This window comes from Silurus aristotelis (genome assembly GCF_946808225.1).
Source record: "Silurus aristotelis genome assembly, chromosome: 3".
Taxonomy (NCBI): domain Eukaryota; kingdom Metazoa; phylum Chordata; class Actinopteri; order Siluriformes; family Siluridae; genus Silurus; species Silurus aristotelis.
This window is the reverse complement of record NC_139576.1, coordinates 12727686-12750548: the sequence shown is the minus strand read 5'-3', so window position 1 is coordinate 12750548 and position 22863 is coordinate 12727686. Positions and strand designations below refer to the sequence as shown.

Sequence of the window (22863 nt, the reverse complement as noted above, 5' to 3'; positions counted from 1 at the left end):
TTTTAGCTATCTCATCTTTGTTGGCCAGACGTTGCATACTTTCTGCACTGGAAAGCAATAGGATGTCCTTCCATCTCTCGGTGTTTTTTCTTAAGTTGGAGAAAATAAAATATACACTGAGGGGTTCTACTGACACTTTTTTTTGCAAGTGGCAACCTGTGTTACCTGAATAAAGATAAAATCTGTCAAAATTGGACTGTATGCATAACCTTTCTTTTGTTTCTTCAGTTGTTTAAACAGGGGGATGTGTGTGTGTGTGTGTGTGTGTGTGTGTGTGTGTGTGTGTGTGTGTGTGTGTGTGTGTGTGTGTTCGGGGGGGTCTTTGTCTGGGGGTTTGTTTGTGATTTGGGGGGTGGGGGTGTTTGCTCTTTGTTGTTTGAAAAGGAAAAATGGAGAATTTCTGTTTACATTTTTGTATCTGTGATTGTTGATTTTTCAATAAAAAGAATTTTTTTTAAAAATACACATGCCACTCTTTATTTAATTTTACATTTTGACTATATAATGTTACTTAATTTCTCCTTATTAAGGTCGTGAGTTAATGAGTATGATAAAGTTATAACTTACTCATACTCCCCCTCATTAACATCATTCAGAAGCATTATTATTTTTTATTGTATAAAATATAGTTAATAAATAAAATGAGTAATGCATTATTCACCATATATCTAATAAGACTAGGTTTACAATTCAGCATATTTCAGTGTGTTTCATATAAGTTTCTCTTTGTCAGGTTGGTAAAGTTGTTCACAGTGAGATTTGCTGATAACTTACTGGTATTGTACGGTGTGATCAGGGCACCCATTCATGGAAGGCCAGATACCCAGATACCTACTTGTGTTTACTCTATTGGCACTATCAGGATTTATAGTGCTCATTGGAAACATTGAATCTTTGGAGGTGAGTACAACTTCATTCAGAGCCCAATATGTCTATAGAGGCAGCTGATTTGTTTCTTATAAGTTACTTACTTTAATAGGATGTCTCAAGTGAGTGATTTGTGAATTAACCTAAACTTAACAATTGTATTCTTAGAAAACTATGGGGTTAATATTCAGAGTTGAGATAAGTGAAGAGAGTGAGTATTTAGAATAATATTTACAATGCATGCAACTGCATACAGCTGTAAGATCTTCTTAGAATAAACATGGACTATTTAAAACAGACATATGGCTATTGAGCCAATTTTTGAGTGATATCAGCACAAGCAAAGCGCAACCCAAGCAAAGACCTGGCTGTTGTTATACAACCATTTGATCTAACCACAATTTGTCATGCTATGATTTTTGGGTTTTATAAATACATACAACGATGACCTTATTAATTACTCATCCCATAGTTTTTTCAAGAGTACAAGAAAGGATACATCTTTATTGTGACATTGCTCATCTATTGCTTATTTTAATAAATAAAAGTATGAACAACATACATGGGATGCAATTAAAGGCAGTCTGCATGTTCTATACACAATTAGAAATTGCAAAAAAATTTTAACCATTAGCCATTTAAACATGTTGAAGTAATTACTGCAGTTAATAAGTCATTACTTGAGGGACAAAATACACTTTCTTAAATCTCTTCTCCTGGCATCCATGTCAGGTTTTGTATCGGCCAAAGGGAAAACCACTCCCTCCAGGCCTTACTACGGACCTTCATCCACATGCTTTTTGAAGGAGGGAGGGGTAATTTTGAAATGAACCTTAGAGATGCACAGCCATGAAAAAGCTCAGCTTCCTGCGTCCGTCTTTTCCTTCTATCTTCCAGCAGTAGTATGTCTACAAATTCACGCTGTTGCTTGATTAAGAGCAACACTTTAGATACAAATAATGTGCATAAGAAAAAATGGAACCTTATGTTGACAGGACATAGGCTAACGTAAACATATCACAAAGTCATTCCAATTGAAAGCGCCAGCACATGTAAACATCATATCGGATTAGAGAACATCTCATGGAAACAGTCCACCAAATATTTCAATCAGAAGGACAAAAAAGTGTACATGTAAATGTGGAAAGAGGTGACAGCTGATGTTTCACCAAGCAGAAAGTTTTATTTTTTCCACATAAATGTTTGCCTCGTCACTTTCCTTTTCAGTATTCATGCCAGGCACACACACTCCCATGGTTCAGCCCTACTTTTTAGTAAAGTACCTAGTTTGAAATACACATCTCTACACCAATGCATACACAGACAGCTCTGCTTGATGTGTCTCTCCCCTGAGGCTTTTGTCTCTCTCCTTTTTATCCACGTCACCAGACACTGAAACCGAGCACTCTGATTACTCACATCAGCCCCAGGTCTGCTTCCTCTGGCTCCAACCTCAACTCGTGTGCCTGCAACCACACTAGTCACATCACTAAAATGTACTGAGGACAAAGTCCATTGCTAGTTATTACTGCTGGTGTGTCTTTAAGATTAATGCCCACTGCTTTAATTGTGTATCGGTTTAAACTTTCTTTCGGCTTCTCCCATTAGGGGTCGCCACAGCGGATCATCCGTGTTCGGGATCCACATGTTCGATTGGGCAAATGTTTTTACGCTGCATGCCCTTCCTAACCCAACCCTACTCATTTATCCGGGCTTGTGCAACCCTAATGGCTGGGGTTGGTTCCCTGACTGGGGATCGAACCCAGGCCGCAGCGGTGAGAGCACCGCATCCTAACCACTAGACCACCAGGGAACCGCTTAAATGTGTATTGGATTATTCTTGTGTATTAAAGAAACTATTTTTTATGCTTGCAGGATTTTAATGATCAAATAACATCCACCGTCTACAAAATACAGAGCAGCATTCACTCAGCCTTTAAGCGTCCTAAAATCCTATTGCCACTGAAAGTAAACCACACCTACTGTGCACAATTTGGCAAGGAACCCACAGCAGAAGAGGCCAAAGAAGAGAGAGATCTGCTCAGTTCCATTGCATGGCCAGGTCCAGTGGTGCAAGGCCTGCCTTTGGAGGTTAGCAGCGACCCTTGCAAGAGCTACTTTATGATCCATGGCCCACCAAGGCAACACATAGGTGGCCAGCTTGTGGTCAATGTCCATATGCAGAACTTTCTGGGCCTGCCTAAGAAGCATGGTGGAGATTTTCTGATAGCTCGACTCCATTCACCAGAGCTGGGTGCTGGAGTTGCAGGGAAGGTGCATGACCACAAAGATGGTAACTATACAGTGATTTTCCCACTGCTGTGGGTTGGTGTAGTGTGGGTACAAATCACCATGGTGCACTCAAGTGAAGCAGTGTTTGTGCTTAAGCGGCTGCAAGAAGAGAAACCTGATAGGGGGGTTTTTAAGAGTATGTTCCGCTCTGGTGCTGCCTCAGAGACCACTGTGTGCAACTTGTGCTTACCGCTCAACCAGGATCCACTTTGCAACTACACTGACATTTTAACTGGAGAACCCTGGTACTGCTATAAGCCCAAAACACTAGGCTGTGATGCACGAGTTACACATTTTAGAGCTGACATGAAGGGAAACCTTATAACAAATTATGGTGCACAGTTTTTTCAGAGGTAAGACGGCATTTTTGTAAATGGAAAATAAAATAAGTTAAATGAAAGAAAAAAGAATAGTCAATACTTGAGAAATTTGTTTTGTTCAAATGAGAGTACAATTATAAAAGAAAATACAACTATTTTCTTTTAATGACTAATGAGACAGTTTTGCTATCCCCATATAAAAATAACACTTAAAAATGTGTTTCAGTGGGATAAATCTCAAAGTTCCTATACATTCATCAGGGATGGGCAATGTAACAGTAATACCTGCAGAAGAAGGTAAGTTGTGATTTTTTTTTTGTCCCAATGTAATGCTATCTATCTATCTATCTATCTATCTATCTATCTATCTATCTATCTATCTATCTATCTATCTATCTATCTATCTATCTATCTATCTATCTATCTATCTATCTATCTATCTAATTTTCATCATAGATATGTAACCCTCTTACTAGTTAGGTTTCTTTTATTAAACATATGTATATATAAAATCTATAGTCATAATTATTTAAAAGCTCATTTTAAATAACTGCACTATTCAGATAATTTGTGTTTAAAGAGATTAACATTTTAACAAGGGAAACCCCTTGTATTCACTAAAGTTTGGTTTAAATGTGCTGGTTACTACCTAGTTTTATCTTTTTTGTGATTGGGGGTTAATTATTTTATACCCACCCATGCATATGAGAGTGTAATGTGATTGGTGGTTAATGAGTCAATCAAATGAGAGAAAGAGAGACGAGTCACGTTCGAGAGAGTTCTGAAGCAGAATCGCTCGTGCTGGGAAAAAGTAAAATAACCGCTAAACGCGTGTTATATTGGTTTGGTTTTCTTTGTAAAAGTGTTTTGTTTGTTTGTTTATGCATAAATGTTAACCCAGGAGATGTGTTAACGGACTGGTTTTCGTCTTATCAACTGTTGGTGAGACTTTTTGCCTTTGAGTAGAAACCGCCCGTTGTGTTGATATGGAAGGCGTCTACGTAACGTTACGGGGCTGATATACTGCATTTTGCGTATTACAGTGGCGTTGCGCTATTTAATACCTTGAATTGGACCCTTAGAGAGATCAGTTTGAGTTCAGGTTGTGATCGGGCAAGTGAAAAGCACTCGGTGGAGAACACGTGCTTTCATCAAGACTGTTTGGTTTGCCTTGGCTCGCGGGAAACGTAGCACTATTCGCAGAGGATCGTGTGTGAGGTCTCTGCTTAGACTGTGAGTGATCACCGGAGCACAGGTACATGTTATTGGTTTTGTTTTGGCTCATTTGAGTAAAGAGGCCAGTTTAAACTTTTTCAAAGGCCACAACGCACACCAGCAACGACACAGGCTGTGTGAGTGAGTGTTTGCTTGTGTGAGTGGGCCCACTACTATTTTATGTTGAGATTTATACTTTGGTGTGATATAAGTGTTGATTTAGAATTGCAGTTGCATTGTTACAGAAATAGTTAATAGTAAGAGTGTAAGACTGATATGATGGAGAGGAGAAAGGTAGATATGCTGTGTTCAGGAGACCAAGTACAAAGGGAGTAAGGCCAGGAACATTGGAGGTGGGTTTAAACTGTTTTATCATGGTGTGGATGGGAAGAGAAATGGTGTAGGGGTGATTCTGAAGGAAGAGTACAGTAAGAGTGTAGTGGAGGTGAAGAGAGTTTCTGATAGGGTGATGATCGTGAAGGTGGAAGTTGAAGGGATGATGATAAATGTCATCAGTGCCTATGCTCCACAAGTTGGCTGTAAGATGGAGGAGAAGGAAAGATTCTGGAGTGAATTAGATGAAGTGGTAGATGGTGTACCTAGGAAAGAACGATTGGTGATTGGGGCAGACTTTAATGGGCATGTAGGTGAAGGGAACAGAGGTGATGAGGAGGTGATGGGTAGGTATGGTTTTAAGGAGAGAAAAGTGGAAGGGCAGATGGTGGTAGATTTTGCCAAAAGGATGGAAATGGCAGTGGTGAACACGTTTTTTAAGAAGAAGGAAGATCATAGGGTGACGTATAAGAGTGAAGGAAGGTGCACACAGGTGGATTATGTTCTGTGTAGGAGATGCAACCTGAAGGAGATTGGAGACTGTAAGGTGTTGGCGGGGGACAGTGTAGCTAGACAGCATCGGATGGTGGTCTGTAGGATGGTTTTGGAGGCGAAGAAGTAGGATTGAAAGAAGAATAAGATGGTGGAAACTGAAGGAGGAAGAGAGTAGTGTGAGGTTCAGGGAAGAGGTCAGACAGGGGCTTGGTGGTGGTAAAGAGGTGCCGGATGATTGGGCAACTACTGCAGGAGTGATAAGGGAGGCAGCTAGAAAAGTACTTGGTGTGACATCTGGAAATAGAAAGCAAGACAAGGAGACGTGGTGGTGGAATGAGAAAGTGCAGGAGAGCATTAGCGGAAAGAGGTTGGCAAAACAGAAGTGGGATCGACAAAGTAATGAGAAAAGTAGGCAGGAGTACAAGGAGATGCGGCAGCAGGTAAAAAGGGATGTGGCGAAAGCCAAGGAAAAGGCATATGAGGAACTGTATAAGAGGTTGGACACTAAGGAAGGAGAAAAGGATTTATACCGATTGGCCAGGCAGAGGGACCGAGCTGGGAAGGATGTACTGCAAGTTAGAGCAATAAAGGATGGAGAGGGAAATGTGTTGACTAGTGAGGAGAGTGTGTTGAGAAGATGGAGGGAGTATTTTGAACAGCTGATGAATGAGGAAAATCAGAGAGAGAGAAGATTGGAGGATGTGGAGTTGGTGAAGCAGGATGTAGATAGGATTAGTAAGGAGGAAGTGAGAGCAGCGATTAAGAGGATGAAGAATGGAAAGTCGGTTGGACCAGATGACATACCGGTAGAAGCGTGGAGATGTTTAGGAGAGATGGCAGTGGAGTTTTTAACCAGATTGTTTAACAGGATTCTGGAAGGGGAGATGATGCCTGAGGAATGGAAAAGGAGTGTGCTGGTACCGATCTTTAAGCATAAGGGAGATGTGCAGACCTGCAGTAACTACAGGGGAACTAAGTTGATCAGTCACACCATGAAGTTATGGAAAAGAGTAGTGGAAGCCAGGCTGAGAGAAGAGGTGACCATCTGTGAGCAACAGTATGGCTTCATGCCGAGGAAGAGCACCACAGATGCCTTATTTGCTTCGAGGATGTTGATGGAGAAGTATAGAGAAGGACAGAAGGAATTGCATTGTGTATTTGTGGATTTAGAGAAAGCGTACGACAGGGTGCCGAGAGAGGAGTTGTGGTATTGTATGAGGAAGTCAGGTGTGTCAGAGAAGTATGTGAGGGTGGTGCAGGACATGTATGAGGACAGTGTGATGGCAGTGAAGTGTGCAGTAGGTACGACAGACTGGTTCAGGGTGAAGGTTGGACTGCATCAAGGATCGGCCCTGAGCCCTTTCCTGTTTGCAGTGGTGATGGACAAGTTGACGGACGAGGTCAGACAGGAGTCTCCCTGGACTATGATGTTTGCAGATGATATTGTGATTTGTGGTGAGAGTAGAGAGCAGGTTGAGAAGAGCCTGGTGAGGTGGAGATATGCACTGGAGAGAAGGGGAATAAAAGTCAGTAGGAGTAAGACAGAGTACATGTGTGTGAATGAGAGGGAGGGCAGTGGAGTGATGCGGTTGCAGGGAGAAGAGGTGGAGAAGGTGGAGGAGTTCAGGTACCTGGGGTCAACAGTGCAAAGTAATGGAGAGTGTGTAAGAGAAGTAAAGAAAAGAGTGCAGGCAGGGTGGAGTGGGTGGAGAAGAGTGACAGGAGTGATTTGTGATAGTAGGGTATCTGCAAGAATGAAAGAGAAAGTTTATAGGACTGTGGTGAGACCTGCGATGTTGTATGGATTAGAGACAGTGGCATTGAGTAAAAGACAGGAGGTGAAGCTGGAGGTAGCAGAGCTGAAGATGTTAAGGTTTTCGTTGGGAGTGACGAGGATGGACAAGATTAGAAAAGAGTTTATTAGAGGGACAGCACATGTAGGATGTTTTGGTGACAAGGTGAGGGAGGCGAGATTGAGATGGTTTTGGACATGTGCAGAGAAGGGACATGAATTATATTGGTAGAAAAATGCTGAAGATGGAGCCACCAGGTAGGAGGAAAAGAGGAAGGCCAAGGAGGAGGTTCATGGATGTGGTGAGGGAAGACATGCAGGTAGTTGGTGTGAAAGAGGCAGATGTAGAGGACAGGGTGGTATGGAGACGGATGATCCGCTGTGGCGACCCCTAATAGGGGCAGCCGAAAGAAGAAGAAGAAGATTTGGTCAATAACAAAAGTTCATCTCAATACTGTTATATACCCTTTGATGGGAATGACAGAGATTTACAGAACAGAAAAGTATTCTGTAAGTCTCCACAAGGTTTTTACACACTGTTGCTGGTAGTTTGGCCCATTCCTCCATGCAGATCTTCTCTAGAGCAGTGATGAGGGGCTGTCACTGGGCAACACAGATTTTCAACTCCCTCCAAAGATTTTCTATGGGGTTGAGATCCCGAGACTGGCTAGGCCACTCCAGGATCTTGAAATGCTTCTTACGAAGCCACTCGGAGACGATACCTGTGATTATAGGTGTTTCATGTTAACACTGTGCACTGTAACAATTACATTCGTATTGTTGTAAGTCCAGACACCTGTCCTATTTAGGTATGGAATACCTATTTCACTTTAATAAGCTTTACATCAGTCCTATCATATCTAATCTTCAGTTAAAGATCAGTTTTTATTAATCTCAGTTTTTTCCACAACCATTGCCTGTAAAAACTCTCACATTTATCCATAATTTCATACATTACTTAATTTACTCAAAAAGAACAAGAGATATAAGATGTTTATAAAAAAACTGTTACAGAATTTTCTCATGTCCAAACCATCACTTTTCTGGAGTGAAATGTCACATTACATAGAAAGTGTTGTCCTTTATTATCCATCACAGGTATGCTTTTTTTCAGTTTTATCTATTGGAGCTATTCCTAGTATTCTGTGCATGATTGGTGCTCTCTTATTTATTTTTTAGTAAAGGGTTGTTTTAAAAGACCTCCAGAAATGGCCATGTTATGTCACAGTATTAAAATCCCTGGAATTTAGTGAATGCCATTCTCACTTTTGCAAGATGCTGTGTGTATGTACAGGTGCATCTCAAAATTTTTTTATATCATTCAAAGGTTGATAAATTTTAGTATTTCAATACAAAAAGTGAAACTTGTATATTATATAGATTCATCAAACACCCTTTGCTTCAATTACTGCCGCAATTTAGCATGGCATGGAGGTGATCAGTCTGTGGCACTGCTAAGGTGGTGTGGAAGCCCATGTTTCTTTGACAGTGGCCTTCAGCTCATTTGCATTTTTTTGGTCTCTTGTTTCTTATTTTTCTCTAGACAGTACCCCATAGATTCTCTATGGGGTTCAGGTTTGGTGAGTTTGCTGGCCAGTCAAGCACACCAACACCATGGTCATTTAACCAACTTTTGGTGCTTTTGGCTGCTGCAGTCCACTCTTTGTGAATCTCCCCCAAATTCTTGAATCTGCTTCGTTTCACCTTTTTGTACCACATGTTTTCCTTTCTCTCAACTTTCCATTAATGTGCTTGGATACAGCACTCTATGAACAGCCAGCGTCTTTAGCAATAACCTTTTGTGTCTTACCCTCCATGTGCATGGTGTCAATGATTGTCTTCTGGACAACTGTCAAGTCAGCGGTCTTCCCCATGATTTTGTAGCCAGAACCAGACTGAGACTTTTTGTATTGTATTAAAATCAACTTTTTTATGATGTTAAAATTTATTGAGATGACCCTGTATGTTTGGGGTCATTATCCTGTTAGAAAACAAATTATAGTCCTAGGGCAAAACAGAAAAGAAAGCACATCGCCTGGAAATGCTGTGCCAGTAAAGCTGGTTAAGTGTCAATTTAGACTAAATCACCAACAGCATAACCAGCACAGCATGTCCACACTAGAACAGTTTTTGACTGATCTAATGTCCATTCCTTGTATTTCTTGGTATAAACACGTCACTTCTGCACTTTGTCCGAAGTAAAGGTTTCTTTGCCACAATTTGACCAAGAAGGCCTGACCTGCTCAGTCTTCTCTGAACAGTGGATGTTAAAATATGTCTGCCATGTGAACTCCAAGAACCATTTATGTAAATTAGAGTTTTCTCAGGTTTTCTTTGGCTACCTCATGGATAGCCTTGGTCTTTCTTTTTTTGGAGTGGTCCTCATGAGACAATCATAGTGTTTGATGGTTGTGGATACTGCATTTGGGGATACATTTAAAGTTCTTGAGATTTTTCTGGTTGATTGACCTTCATTGCAAATGAAAATTAAATGAAGGTCAGCCAGTCCTTCAAAAAACCCATGTTTTGGGTGAGAAATGCATTCTCTCATTAGATTCATGAGGTAGTCACCTGGAATGTTTTTTAATTCACAGGACTACCTTTGCACTATTAGTATTACTAATAGGGCTATTGACTATCTACTCACCCTTTCCTCTGCACAAGACAGCTGATGTGGTAAAGCACATTGAGAAGGCAAGAAATGTCACAAATTAACTACTGACAGCGCACATGTTAAAAAACATTTCAGTTGACTTCCTTGTGAATCTAATGAGAGAATGCCGAGAGTGTGCCAAGCAATCATCAAAGCTAAATATACCTACTTTAGATAACCTAAACTAAAAAACTTATTCAGATGTTTTGTTTACTACATAATTCCATAAATGTTCTTTCATAGTTTAGATGCCTTCAGTATTAATGTACAATGTTGAAAATAATAAATATAGGAGAAGGTGTTTCCAAATCTCATAAACCATACAGATTAATTTATAGTAGAACAAATAAAACAAATACAAAATTTAAACATGTACTATTTTAAAATATAGTAATTTTGAATTTGATGGCAACAATACATCGAAGAAAAGATGGGACAGGGCCATGATTACCACTGCGTAACATACCCTTTTTTAAACAATAGTTTGTAAGCATCTAAAGATTTTGGAAACCACTTGCTAAAACAAGTTTTTGGTTGAGGAAAGTTGTGTATGATACAGGATTCTAGCTGCTCAACAGTTCTCGGTCTTCGTCATATTTTTTTCATATCATGAGACACCAAATGTTATCAAATGGTGCCAGTTGAGCATCCAGATTGTTTAGCTAGAAAGTTGCATGGTCCCTCTCCTCTTTAGAAAGAGGACACGGCATCCAAACAAAATTAAAATTTTGATTGGTCTGAGTACAGAAGAGTTTTTCACTTTCACTTTTCAGTCCAATTTAAATGATTCTGGAATTGTTCCACAATTTGTAAACACAGTCCTTTAGAGATTGGTGAACCTAGATTCACTATCTATAGCCAATTAGGTTACTGACCTGTTGCCAATTAACCTATTTATTTATAAAATGTTTTTAGTAACCCGTTTTTCCACCGTTTTTTGATATGTATTGTGACCAGCAAAATGTGTGTGTATGTATATATGTATGTGTGTGTATATATATATATATATATATATATATATATATATATATATATATATATATATATATATATATATATATATATATATATATATATATATATATACACACACACACACACACACACACACAGTGTTGGGCAGTAACGCGTTACTTTTTACAGTAACTAATACTGTAACGCGTTACTTTTTTACCGTATGGTGCATTACCCGTTACTTTTTTAAATGAATTAAATTAGGCTGAAGTGTAGACTACAGCCTACAGCAGCGTCGCATTGTACGGTTGGTGGATAAACCACTGTAAACACGAAGAAGACGCACTGTGGGCGTGTCTCCGTTTATTCGGGTCTGTGCGGCAGTAATGGCGAGTCAAGGCGAGAGCAAGACGAGTTTCTCAAAGTGGAAATATGCCCATTATTTCACTTTAGTTGAGTATAAAGACAAAAACTTTTAAGTCAAATGTAAGTTGTGTCTTTCTGGTTCGAAGCTCGTATCTACTGCGATAAACAGCACCTTCAATCTGTTGAAGCTTCTCCAGAATCTCCATGCCTGAGGAGCTAGTAGCTAAAAGCTAACCCGGTGTTCTGTTCTACATTGTTGATAGTTTTAAATACTTCAGCTGTGAAAGGAACATTTTTAAGAGTTTAACAGAACAGCAGAAGCCACTTTAGTTTTTGATAGTGAATATATAATTCAGCTTGTTTTGTTATTTATTTCAGAAATCCTTGTGATATATTCAGTTTGTGCTGGCCTGACTTAAATAAAAGTGTTTAAAAATTACTTTGTGTTTAAGTCAGTTTTGTGTTTGTATAGATCATAACGCATAAAAGGGCATTAATGGGAACATTAAAGAAGGTTCTTTAAAAAAAAAAAACTAAAAAGTTACTTTTAACAGTAACGCATTACTTTTTGGTGTAAGTAATCAACAAAGTAACAGAGTTACTTTTTGAATGAAGTAACGAGTAACTGTACCTAGTTACTGAAAAATAGTAACGAGCACAACACTGTGTGTGTGTGTATATATATATATATATATATATATATATATATATATATATATATATATATATATACATATATATATATATATCTTTTAGGTATGCTTGCACGTTTATGTACAGTTTTTTTAAGGAACTTGGCCACAGAACTAACCACAGACCGTCTATGAACGTAGGCTTCCTGAAATTCTTCTGTCCCTTCATGTAATCTAAGACAGACTCAATAATGTTGAGATCAGAACTCTGTGGAGGTCAAAGCTATTACTTCCAGGACTACCTGTTGTTCTGTATGCCAGAGTTAGATAGATCTTAATGCCATTAGCTGTATGTTTGTGATCATTGTCCTGCTGCAGAATACATTTTGGGAAGGTCAGATGCCTCCATGATGGTGTTGCATGATGGATAAGTATCTGCCTCTAGCCAAATCTCCAACTCCATTTGCAGAAAAGCAGCCTCAAACTTGCAAGGAACCTCCACCATGCGTCAATAGTCGAGTCAAGTCAAGTTTATTTCTATAGCGCTTTTCACAACAGACATTGTCTCAAAGCAGCTTTTTGCATTTATCCCTGATGAGCAAGCCGTGGCGACTGTGGCAAGGAAAAACTCCCTTAGATGTAATGAGAAAGAAACCTTGAGAGGAACCAGACTCAAAAGGGGAACCATCCTCATTTGGGTGACATCAAGAGTTTGATCATAAAATTGCCTGCAGTACTCAGTGTCCTGCTCTTTAGCCCTTTAGCACACTTGTTTTTTGTTATGGCCAAATATTGAAGATTTTGACTCTGTCCAGTGTAACTGCTGCCATTTTTCTGTTCCTATGTTTTTGTTTATAGTTGAGTCACTTAGCCCTGTTTCCATATTGGAGGTATGGCTTTATGGATGCAATTCTTTTATGAAAACCACTTCTGCCCAGACATTTCTAGACAGTAAATTAGTGTACCTGGATCCCTCTGGTTTCCACCAGTTCACTGTTTATAGCACTTTATAGCAATATGTTCTTTATCCACTACATCAGTGGTCCCCAACCCTCGGGCTGTGGACCAGAACCGGTCCGTGGGTCATTTGGTACCGTGCCGCACAGAAAGAATACATAACTTACATTATTTTCGTTTTATTAATTTTTTATTTAGTTTTATCTGATTCTGAACAATGTTTTATTTTGGAATTTTACCAGATTCTCTCCTATTATATTGAGAAAATAGCAGTTTTTATGCCGGTTGTATAATTTTTTTTGTTGTATTTATCTGCCACGCCTTAAAGGCAAATATTGTGAAAATATTGTCTGACATTAAACCGGTCCGTGGCGCAAAAAAGTTTGGGGACCAATGCACTACATGAAGATTTCTTGGCCAATCACTGCATCTACAATCCAGAACATTGCTAGTTTATTTGTACTTTTTGAAACTAGCTTAAACAGCACAATTTTAAACCACAGTCTGTTTTAGAAATCTTTTCCTGGGAGAGACATTGCTGATGCAGTATAATTACCTTTTGGCCTATGGCAGAAATTGTCTTCCACAACCTCACACTGAAAGCTTTGCACTGAAACACTGAAAGCCACACCAAATACTAATAAAATGTAAATTATCTCAATTTATTTTCCATTTTTTAATTAAACACTTTTATTTTTGGCAGCAAGGCAGCAACCCACTGACATCATCAAACAACCCCAGCCACTCTTAGTGCTGGTCCCAAGCCCAGATAAATGGGGAGGGTTGCGTTAGGAAGGGCATCCAGCGTAAAAACGTGCCAAAAACGTGCCGAAAGAAAGTTAATTTTGATTTTAAAACATTTGGGGCTCATTTCTATATTTCTCTTTGTATTCCACTCTGGCAATTCTTACTGCTGCTGATTGGTATGCATCTTGTGTTATGGCCTCTATATTTTTGTTCCTAATGTTTTTTTTTAATAGGGAATTGTGACTAGAGGTTGACCGATTCATCCGTTGATTGCTGGACTATTGGCTATCGGGAAAAAAAGGAGATCGATAGTTTTTCCAGCTTGCGTCCGTTGCTGGAGCGGCTGAGAAAGTCCGGTGTCATTATGAGAGCAATTAAGGACACCCCATGTTTTTTGTTTTTACACGATGCTGCACAGAGAGCACTCATTGCACGGAGAGCGCTATATTTTATTTATTCTTTATAATTTATCATTAAATAATTATCACTATATTTATTCATTAAGATATTTGTATATTTTTTTCATTTAGCCCATTCATGATTCAGTACTGTTTTTTTTTTTTTTTCCGCAATACAGTAAAATTTTACATGGAGAGTTGTTTCTTTTTTTAATTCAGTATCTATTTTTAAAACTATTGGTTGTTTAATTGGTTATCGGCAACTACTATCAAACCAAGATACAGGTATTGGTAAAATCGGTCGACCTCAAATTGTGACACCTTTATCCTGCCCAGAGGAGGTTGTTGATAATGTCAGTGACTGTTGTTTTGTGGGTTTGGGGCAATTTCTAGCCTCAAGTGAAAGAATTGGCTCTACTGAAAGCCACAATTGACATGTGACTCCAAGGTAAACAGTGGTGAAAATTAAAATGCAGTCGGTTGAGAATGCATTTTTCAAAAGAATGAGTCTATTATTTAAATTCACATTTTCAAATAATATTGTATATGAACAAAATATTTTATATTATTTTATTATTACATTATTATAATTATATCATATAATTACATTATATCATTTTTCTTCCCTGAAAGGACAAATCCAGGTAAAAAATAATCAAACTGCCTCTGGATATTACTATAAAAATACTTGGAGACCTTTAAAAGGCCAGGATATGCACCAGTTTAATAACCCAACAGCCATAACAAAGTGTCTTAGAGGAAAGGTTGTATACATGTTTGGAGACTCAACTATACGACAGTGGTTTGAATACCTCACTGCAGTTGTTCCAAGTAAGAGAAAATTATTAAAAATGTCAATAATTTGTTTTTTTATATTCTTTTTCCATTCAAGCATTTGGGTTTTTTTTCTCTCCACTGTCCAACTTCCACAGACCTGAAACAGGTGAATCTTTACAGTCCTAAAAAAGCAGGACCGTTTATGGCTGTGGACAGCAAGAACAACATTATGATCAGCTTCCGTTGCCATGGACCACCCATCTTTTTTACTACATTGTTCTCTTCTGAGCTGCGCTATGTAGCAAATGAGCTTGATCGGATTGAGGGTGGACCAAACACTGTAATTCTTGTAAGTATTGGGGCCCACTTTAACACGTACCCTATTGAGATATATATACGGCGCCTCCGGCACATCCGCAGGGCCTTGTTGCAGCTGCTGAAACGTGAGCCTACTACTTTAGTGGTGATCCGTTCTGCCAACATGAGGAAACTGAACTTACAGATCAGCCTGTCAAACAGTGACTGGTTCGCTCAGCAGCAGGATACTGTACTTCGTGCTATGTTCCATGGACTTAACATACACATACTAGATGCCTGGGAGATGACGCTGGCTCACAATCTACCTCATGACATACATCCACCCCGCCCCATTGTTAAAAATATGATTGATCTGATCCTCTCCAAAATCTGCCACTTTAAAAAAAACATAAAACCATTTAAAAAGTTGTTTTACATACTGTATGTTTCATTGTATATAATTTTTATATAAACATTTTATATATTTAAGGGGATCAAGAAGTGTTAAAGTTATATAGTTTAATGCCATATTTCATAACAAGAAATCAAGAGTTTAAGTCTTTATATATATATATATATATATATATATATATATATATATATATATATATATAGAGAGAGAGAGAGAGAGAGAGAGAGAGAGAGAGAGAGAGAGAGCTTTTAATAGTTTTGTGTATAATGTCTAATTTGGAGGTATCTGTAGAATTGTTTGGATGGCAAATTAAATATTTCTTGGAGCTGTTGTAATTACATTAAAATACTGTTCTGATATAGTCCAGACAGTAACCATAAACATGAAAAAATAAAAAATTTCACTACTGATGAAAGTTATTTTGTCTTATTCATAATATGTGGCATTGATATCTTTTCAAGTTTTTACACTTTAAACAAACCAATATTCTAATCCTGGATCCAGGTCTTGCAATAACCAATCAACAACGATTCATACATAATAAATATTTTACATAACATTTTACATTTACAGCAAGGCGATTTTTTTGAATTGTTTTCACACAGCAAAAAATAAATAATCAATGTAGAGAAATGCATTTGAACGCACTCAAAGTAATGTAACTGATGGTTATTAAGTCTGAATACATGAGCATATTCGAGTGAATATGTACTATTATAAAGGGGTCCCCTTTTCCCCGGTCATAATGTGGCACGTCCAATTTGTTCCCGAAAATCAAGAAATTTAGGACAAAAAAGATTTTAACAATAAAATGTAAGAACTAGATTTAAGAATTACTAGTAAAAACAGACTACGCCACCCCGGGGGCTCAGTTACCAGGGATAACCCTTTATAAAGAAATGCACAAGACACTCAGGTTCGTCTACAGCGGTATAACACACACAGTTTATTAAGAACTCTTAAAAATACATCAAACACCACACATTATACCACACAAGAATGCTTGGACCCCAGGGCTGAGGACCTAACTCTAATGATCTCCTATCCACAGGATAGGAGATCATAAAAAAGGAAAAGTAAAAAACAGTCAAATCCATTCAATAAACTCATCAAATAAGCACATGACCTCTTAGCATTCCACTAACTTTTGGGTACCATCCAGGTCTTCAAACTCCTCAGATAAACAGATATGTATAGCAGCAGTTTCTCAGGTCACCTCTCAGCAGACTGTCACAGTGTGGAGCACTGAAACAGACACACTAACACTAGCACACAGTTCGCAAAAGCGCTAGCACTTAGCTCCGTGGCTAATCCAGTAATCCATGCAATATGTCGCTCCTTCCGCGCTTTAGTGACCCGCAGACCACATGGCAGCCAGGCAGCAAAGCAACCAAAAAGCTAGACAGCCAAGCAAAGCAGCCAAGCAACCCAAAGGTAGGCCAGCAAGTAGACAGCTCGATAAGACAGCAGCCCGGTACGAAGACACCCAGGTAAGCCAGCCCTGGTAAGAGAGACCTGGTAAAACAGCCCTGGTAAAAAAAGCCCACTACAACGTCTCTCAGTTCCACACTTCATAATTACAGAGAAATAAGCACAAAATTAGCATCTTTTGACATCAAATATTAATACCCGACAGTTAATCAAAGATTGTTGACCTTTAAAGAAATAGATGCCGACCCTGCAAACTTCCTGAAATCTGTAGATGTACCAGCGCCATTTGGATCCCACTTCATGTGGAAGTTGAAGATTGGACCTCTTTGAGTGTTTAAAGGCTCTGGCATAGAGAAGCTGGTGTTGGATCTATAAAAAACTCCTTTTGGCTTCTCCCATCAGGGGTCGCCACAGTGGACCGTCTGCATGTTTGATTTGGCACGTTTTTACGCTGCATGCCCTTCCTAACGCAACCCTCCCCATTTATCTGCGCTTGGGACCGGCACTAAGAGTGGCCTGGGTTGTTCCCTGACCGGGGATTGAACCTGGGCCGCAGCGTTGAGAGCGCCGCATCCTAACCACTAGACCACCAGCGAACCATGATGATCGCAAATGTTGAGCTATTTTATAAGTTGCTATTTAGCTCCTGGTTCCATACTCTTAAATGACTGTATAAGACTGTAGAAAGGACTTTACTTATAATCTTACATTCCAGTGCTCATGTTAGTTCTCACTCAACAGTGTTCTGTATTGTTTAAAGATTATAATCACACTCTTGATGTCACCCGAATGAGGATGGATTCCTCATTTCTTTTGAGTCGGGTTCCTCTCAAGGTTTCTTCCTCATAACATCTAAGGGAGTTTTTTCTTGCCATAGACACCATGGCTTGCTCATCAGGGACAAATGCACATCGTTCACCTTAACTGTTAAATTCTGTAAAGCTGCTTTAAGACAATGTCTGTTGTGATAAGTGCTATGGAAATAAACTTGACTTGACAAACCAGATTATCCTGTTTATATCTTATATTTGTTTTTAGGCAGGAGAACAGCCGAGGTTTAATCTGCCTTCTCAAATGCTGGGTGGGGGAGGGTTTAGTAATAGTTCTTAAAAGTTCAGAATAATGGTCATAGAGAATGATTATCACATAATTAAATATAAAAGCTACGGTGGCCAAGCTGTTCAAAACATATTAACAAATCAGAAAACAAATTAACCAATTAGAAAACACTAACAAATCCGAAAACAAAACAACAAATGTGAAAACACAGGAAGTATGAAATCTTATAACTTTGTTTCTTGTACATGTGTAAAGTTCTCAGATTACTTTAAACTATTTTTTTTTTTTATTTCGATTAGTGCACTTTTAAACATAAGAAAATAAAAGAAGTAAACATTGGCAAGCAAAAAGAAAATGTAATTAATTCAAAGCTACTTTGAGAAAGGACATTCATATGCAGTAATGTTGAAGATGCTGCAGTATATCATGACATAAAGATTAGTTTGTACACTTTTACACATACATTCCCACTTTCTCCAGCCGCAGACTGATGCTTTATGGTCTGATATCCATAACTGGCTTTACCTAAAGGTTCCCCATCTAAGAACTTTGACTGTGAAGGACATTATCTTTGGTCTTGTAATGAACAATAACAAAGACAACTTTCTTGTTAATAATCTACTTCTGATGGGAAAATTTTATATACACAAATCAAAATACTTGAAAGTAAAACCAAAGTTTTTTGCATTTTATAATGAGTTTATTTCTTTCACAAAAGCCCTTAAAGTGATTAAAAAGAAAAATGCATTGAATCTTTTGTGCTTCATAGAAAAATATGATTTACAGAATAAACCATAGCCCTGTTTATTTGTATCTTTTTTTATTTAATTTTATTATTATTATTATTATTATTATTATTATTAATAATAATAATATTATTATTATTATTATAAATTTTATTTATTTATAAATATTTTTTCCCCTCTTTACCCTAAATATATGTGAATATATTACTTATAAAGCCCTAAATGGTTTGGCCCCCATGTATCTATCCAGTCTTTTAACACGCTACAATCCGTCACGCTCCCTGATCTCAAACTCTGGACTTTTACTAGTTCCTAGAATAGCAAAGTCCACTAAAGGCGGTAGATCATTCTCACATTTAGCTCCTAAACTTTGGAATAGTCTTCCTGACAGTGTTCGTGGCTCAGACAAACTCTCCCAGTTTAAGTGTAGATTAAAAACTTAGCTTTTTAGCAAAGCCTACAAATAACATACGTCTCACATCATAACCTTGTGCTCCAGAATATCTGATTCACATGCACATTATCCACTTGTGCTGTTAATATCATGACAATATTATCTTCTCTTTTTCTCCCCATCCCGAGGCATCCTGAGGTTTGGCCAGCTCCAGTCACGTCCCACCTCATGAAGATTATGGACCTTTGCAGAAGTAGATGCCGAACTCCCAAACATCGCGTACCATCTAGGGACGTACCAGTGCCAATTGGATCCCACTACATGTGTGGAGTTTTGACATTGGACCTCCTGGAGTGTTAAAACTCTCTGGCATGGAGAAGCTGGTGCTGGATCTGTGATGATCGCAAATGTTGAGCTCAGTAGCTCTTAGTTTTATAACCATAAAGACTGTAGAAGACTGTAGAAAGAACATTACTTATAATCCTATACTCCAGTACTCATATTAGTTCTCACTCTCTAGTGTTCTGTATTGTTGAAAGATTGATGATCAAACTCTTGATGTCATCCAAATGAGGATGGTTTCCCCTTTTGAGTCTGGTTCCTCTCAAGGTTTCTTCCTCATAACATCTAAGGGAGTTTTTTCTTGCCACAGGCTTGCTCATCAGGGATAAATGCACACCATTCACCTTAACCTTGATTTCTGTAAATCTGCTTTGAGACAATGTCTGTTGTAAAAAGTACTATAGAACTTGACTTGACTTGACTTGAAAATATTTGTATTTTCATGCACCTGTTCAGTGTATTTTAATGTAAATTGTACTTGTTATTGCCACATTGATTGTATATGGCTAAATATTGCTTAATAAAAATATCGAGGAAAAAAAAAGACTGTTGTACTATCTGTATATCTTGAATGACAGGTGTCTTGTCAATTGATCGGTAAGTGTTCCATTCTCAAACTATACCTTCCTTTTCTGGTTTGTCTAAATTGTTGTTGTGTTTGCGGATTTGTTCGTGTTTTCCTGCAACAATTCAGACAAACCGGAAAAGGAAGGTATAGTCTTCTTTTATCAAGTGGACAGTGGACAGTCAGAATGTGTAACATATTATTAGTCAATGTGAAAATATAATAATAATAATGATGATAAAATTATCAGATGTTAAAATATAATAATAATAATAATTATAATAATAATAATAATAATTATAATAATAATTGAATCCTCAGATGTTAAAATATAATAATAATAATAATAATAATAATAATAATAATAATAATAATAATAATAGTTAATGCCCCATATCTGTTAATGGAAGCAAGACTTACCGTAACTAAATTAATTAGCAGGAGGGGCAGTCAAAGAGGAAATGTCATTAGACAAAGACTTCCTGTATATATTACATACTCACTTTGTAAAGATCCTATAGACACTGAACAGATAACATAGGAATGTGTTTAGAGAACCATCTTAACACTGACATATACAGTCATTAAGCTAAACCATATGATAGCTGCTACATCTCCAAGATGGAGATCGTCAAGAGCACCAAATTCCTTGGTGTTTATCTGGCAGAGAACTTTACCTGGTCACTCAACACCAGCACCATCACCAAGAAAGCCCAGCAGCACTTCCTGAGAAGTTTGAGGAAAGCCCATCTCCCTCGCCCTCCCTCCCTTCCTTCCTAACCATGTTCTACAGAGGGACCATTGAGACCATGTTGAGCAGCTGCATCACTGCCTGGTTTGGGAACTGCACCGTTTTAGATCACAAGACCCTACAGAGAATTGTAGGGACAGCCAAGAAAATCATTGGAGTCTCTCCCCTCTATAATGGACATTTACACCACACGCTGCATCCGCAAAGCCAAACAGCTTTGTGAATGACCCCACACACCCCTCACACACACTCTTCACTCTTCTACCATCAGGTAAGAGGTTTCGAAGCATTTGGGCCATCACATCCAGACTGTGCAACAGTTTTCTCCCTCAAGCTCCTCAACACAAAGAACTGACTGTAAAATCATACACACTCACTCAACTGTGTGATACTGAACTGTTACAATCTGAACTCAAACACACATCCATGTCTTCAGCACCACCCATATTATATGGGTGTTATATTATTAAAGCTCAGCTTTTTACACCTTTAGCCCCTTCAAGCTAATCTTGAAGCTGAAACAGCTTGATATCAGCACACATCTCTGCAACTGGACCCTGGACTTCCATATGAACAGAACACAGTCTGTCTATCTGCACTCTGTCACCTCCTCCAGTCTCACCCTCAGCACTGGGGTTCCTCATAGATGTGTATTGTCTCCTCTTCTATATTCTCTTTTCACCTATGACTGTGTGAGCTAAGAGCTGCGCCAAAACCTAAAAAAAGAAAAAAATATTCAAATGCACAATAATTTAAAGTAATATTTTAAATGTATTGTTTTAAGGTTTTGGGAATCAAATATTGGAAAAAGAAATTAGTAAATATTACAAACCAGAAAATTTTATGAAATTTAATAATTAAGAGTAGCTCGGCCCTTAATCACTGCTCTGCATCATCACTGGTGCTGATCAGATGGGCAATCTTAAACAGGAAAAAAGGAGCACAGATGCACAGATGCATGCTTTTAGCAGTACTAAAAAGAAAAAAGAACTAAATGAGAACCCAAGCTGATTTATCTGATATCTTTGTGAAACGGATTTTCCTTAGTTCATCTGGGATTATTTCATACCATTTCTCTTTCTTGGTTTTTCAGTCTTTTGTGAAGTCAGGCATTTTAAAATACTACTGTAGTGAATGATTACTCTAAAATATGTTTAAAAATCTAAGTGAAGTGATAAATTAACAGTTGATTTACTGCTTAAGTCTTCATGTACATTGCCAATTGTATTAGTGTCGTGTGTGTAACATTCTGTTCTGCTAACCATGCAGTCTCATGCTCTGTTATGAGCTATCAGCAAGTTGAGTGTCCGCAGATAAATTAGAGAAGTAATTATTGTTATAGTTATGTTCAATTAGGAAAATGTGAAAAAAAGAAATGAGTGTCAGTAAATGTGTTGATGCCTTTTGAACATTTATTACATTGAAAATTATTATTTGAAATACTACTGTGGGTAAATGAGAATTTACTGCAATAAATTATTTTCCTGCCTTGTCTTCGCAAGGTTTTTATCAAAAGATTTTCCGTGTTCCCCCTTCCCAATTTGGTTGACATCTCTCTTTGATGCTGGATGAGGAATTCTTGGAGCTCTGGAATTAGAATACTTTCTACAATCAGCTAGGAATGCTCAACATTGGTGGAAACTGGCGAGCCACCCTTGTTTTTCCCGTAAACCTGGATAATTTTTCGTGCTTCATCTGTGTGTTAGGACCATACGTGTACCATTTTCCTTTTTTTTCCTCTCTCTTCCTGGATTTTACCACATATTTACCTGAGTTATTTCTATCCAAGGACAATTAATTGGAAGACATTTTTATTTAGTGTGTCCTTGGGTAGCTTACCTGATGTTTATTGTCACCATACTGATTGATTTAGATTTTTTGCACCTTGTTAAAATTGTTCTGTAAAGAATGAGTTGAATAATTAAAATCCTGTCCTTTGAATGTTAACTGGGGGTGATGTACATAAAATTGCAAGATAATGAATTAATAATGGCTAGCTAAAATAAATAAACAGGAAATACAAGTTAACATAGAGATAGAGAGATAGAGAAAATACTTATTGTGGGAG

General features: G+C 38.0%; 1 protein-coding gene across 1 annotated transcript; it reads left to right on the top strand.

Moving 5' to 3' along the window:
- Positions 1–544: 544 nt before the first annotated feature.
- Positions 545–17001, top strand: LOC310724150 (NXPE family member 3-like; the record flags this gene model as incomplete). Its single annotated transcript, XM_083537889.1, has 6 exons — positions 545–900; positions 2743–3512; positions 3706–3776; positions 14655–14852; positions 14954–15548; positions 16860–17001. The coding sequence occupies exons 1-6, from the start codon at positions 808–810 to the stop codon at positions 16999–17001; spliced, it is 1869 nt and encodes a 622-aa protein (XP_083394015.1). The 5' UTR covers positions 545–807.
- Between the last annotated feature and the right edge of the window lie 5862 nt (positions 17002–22863).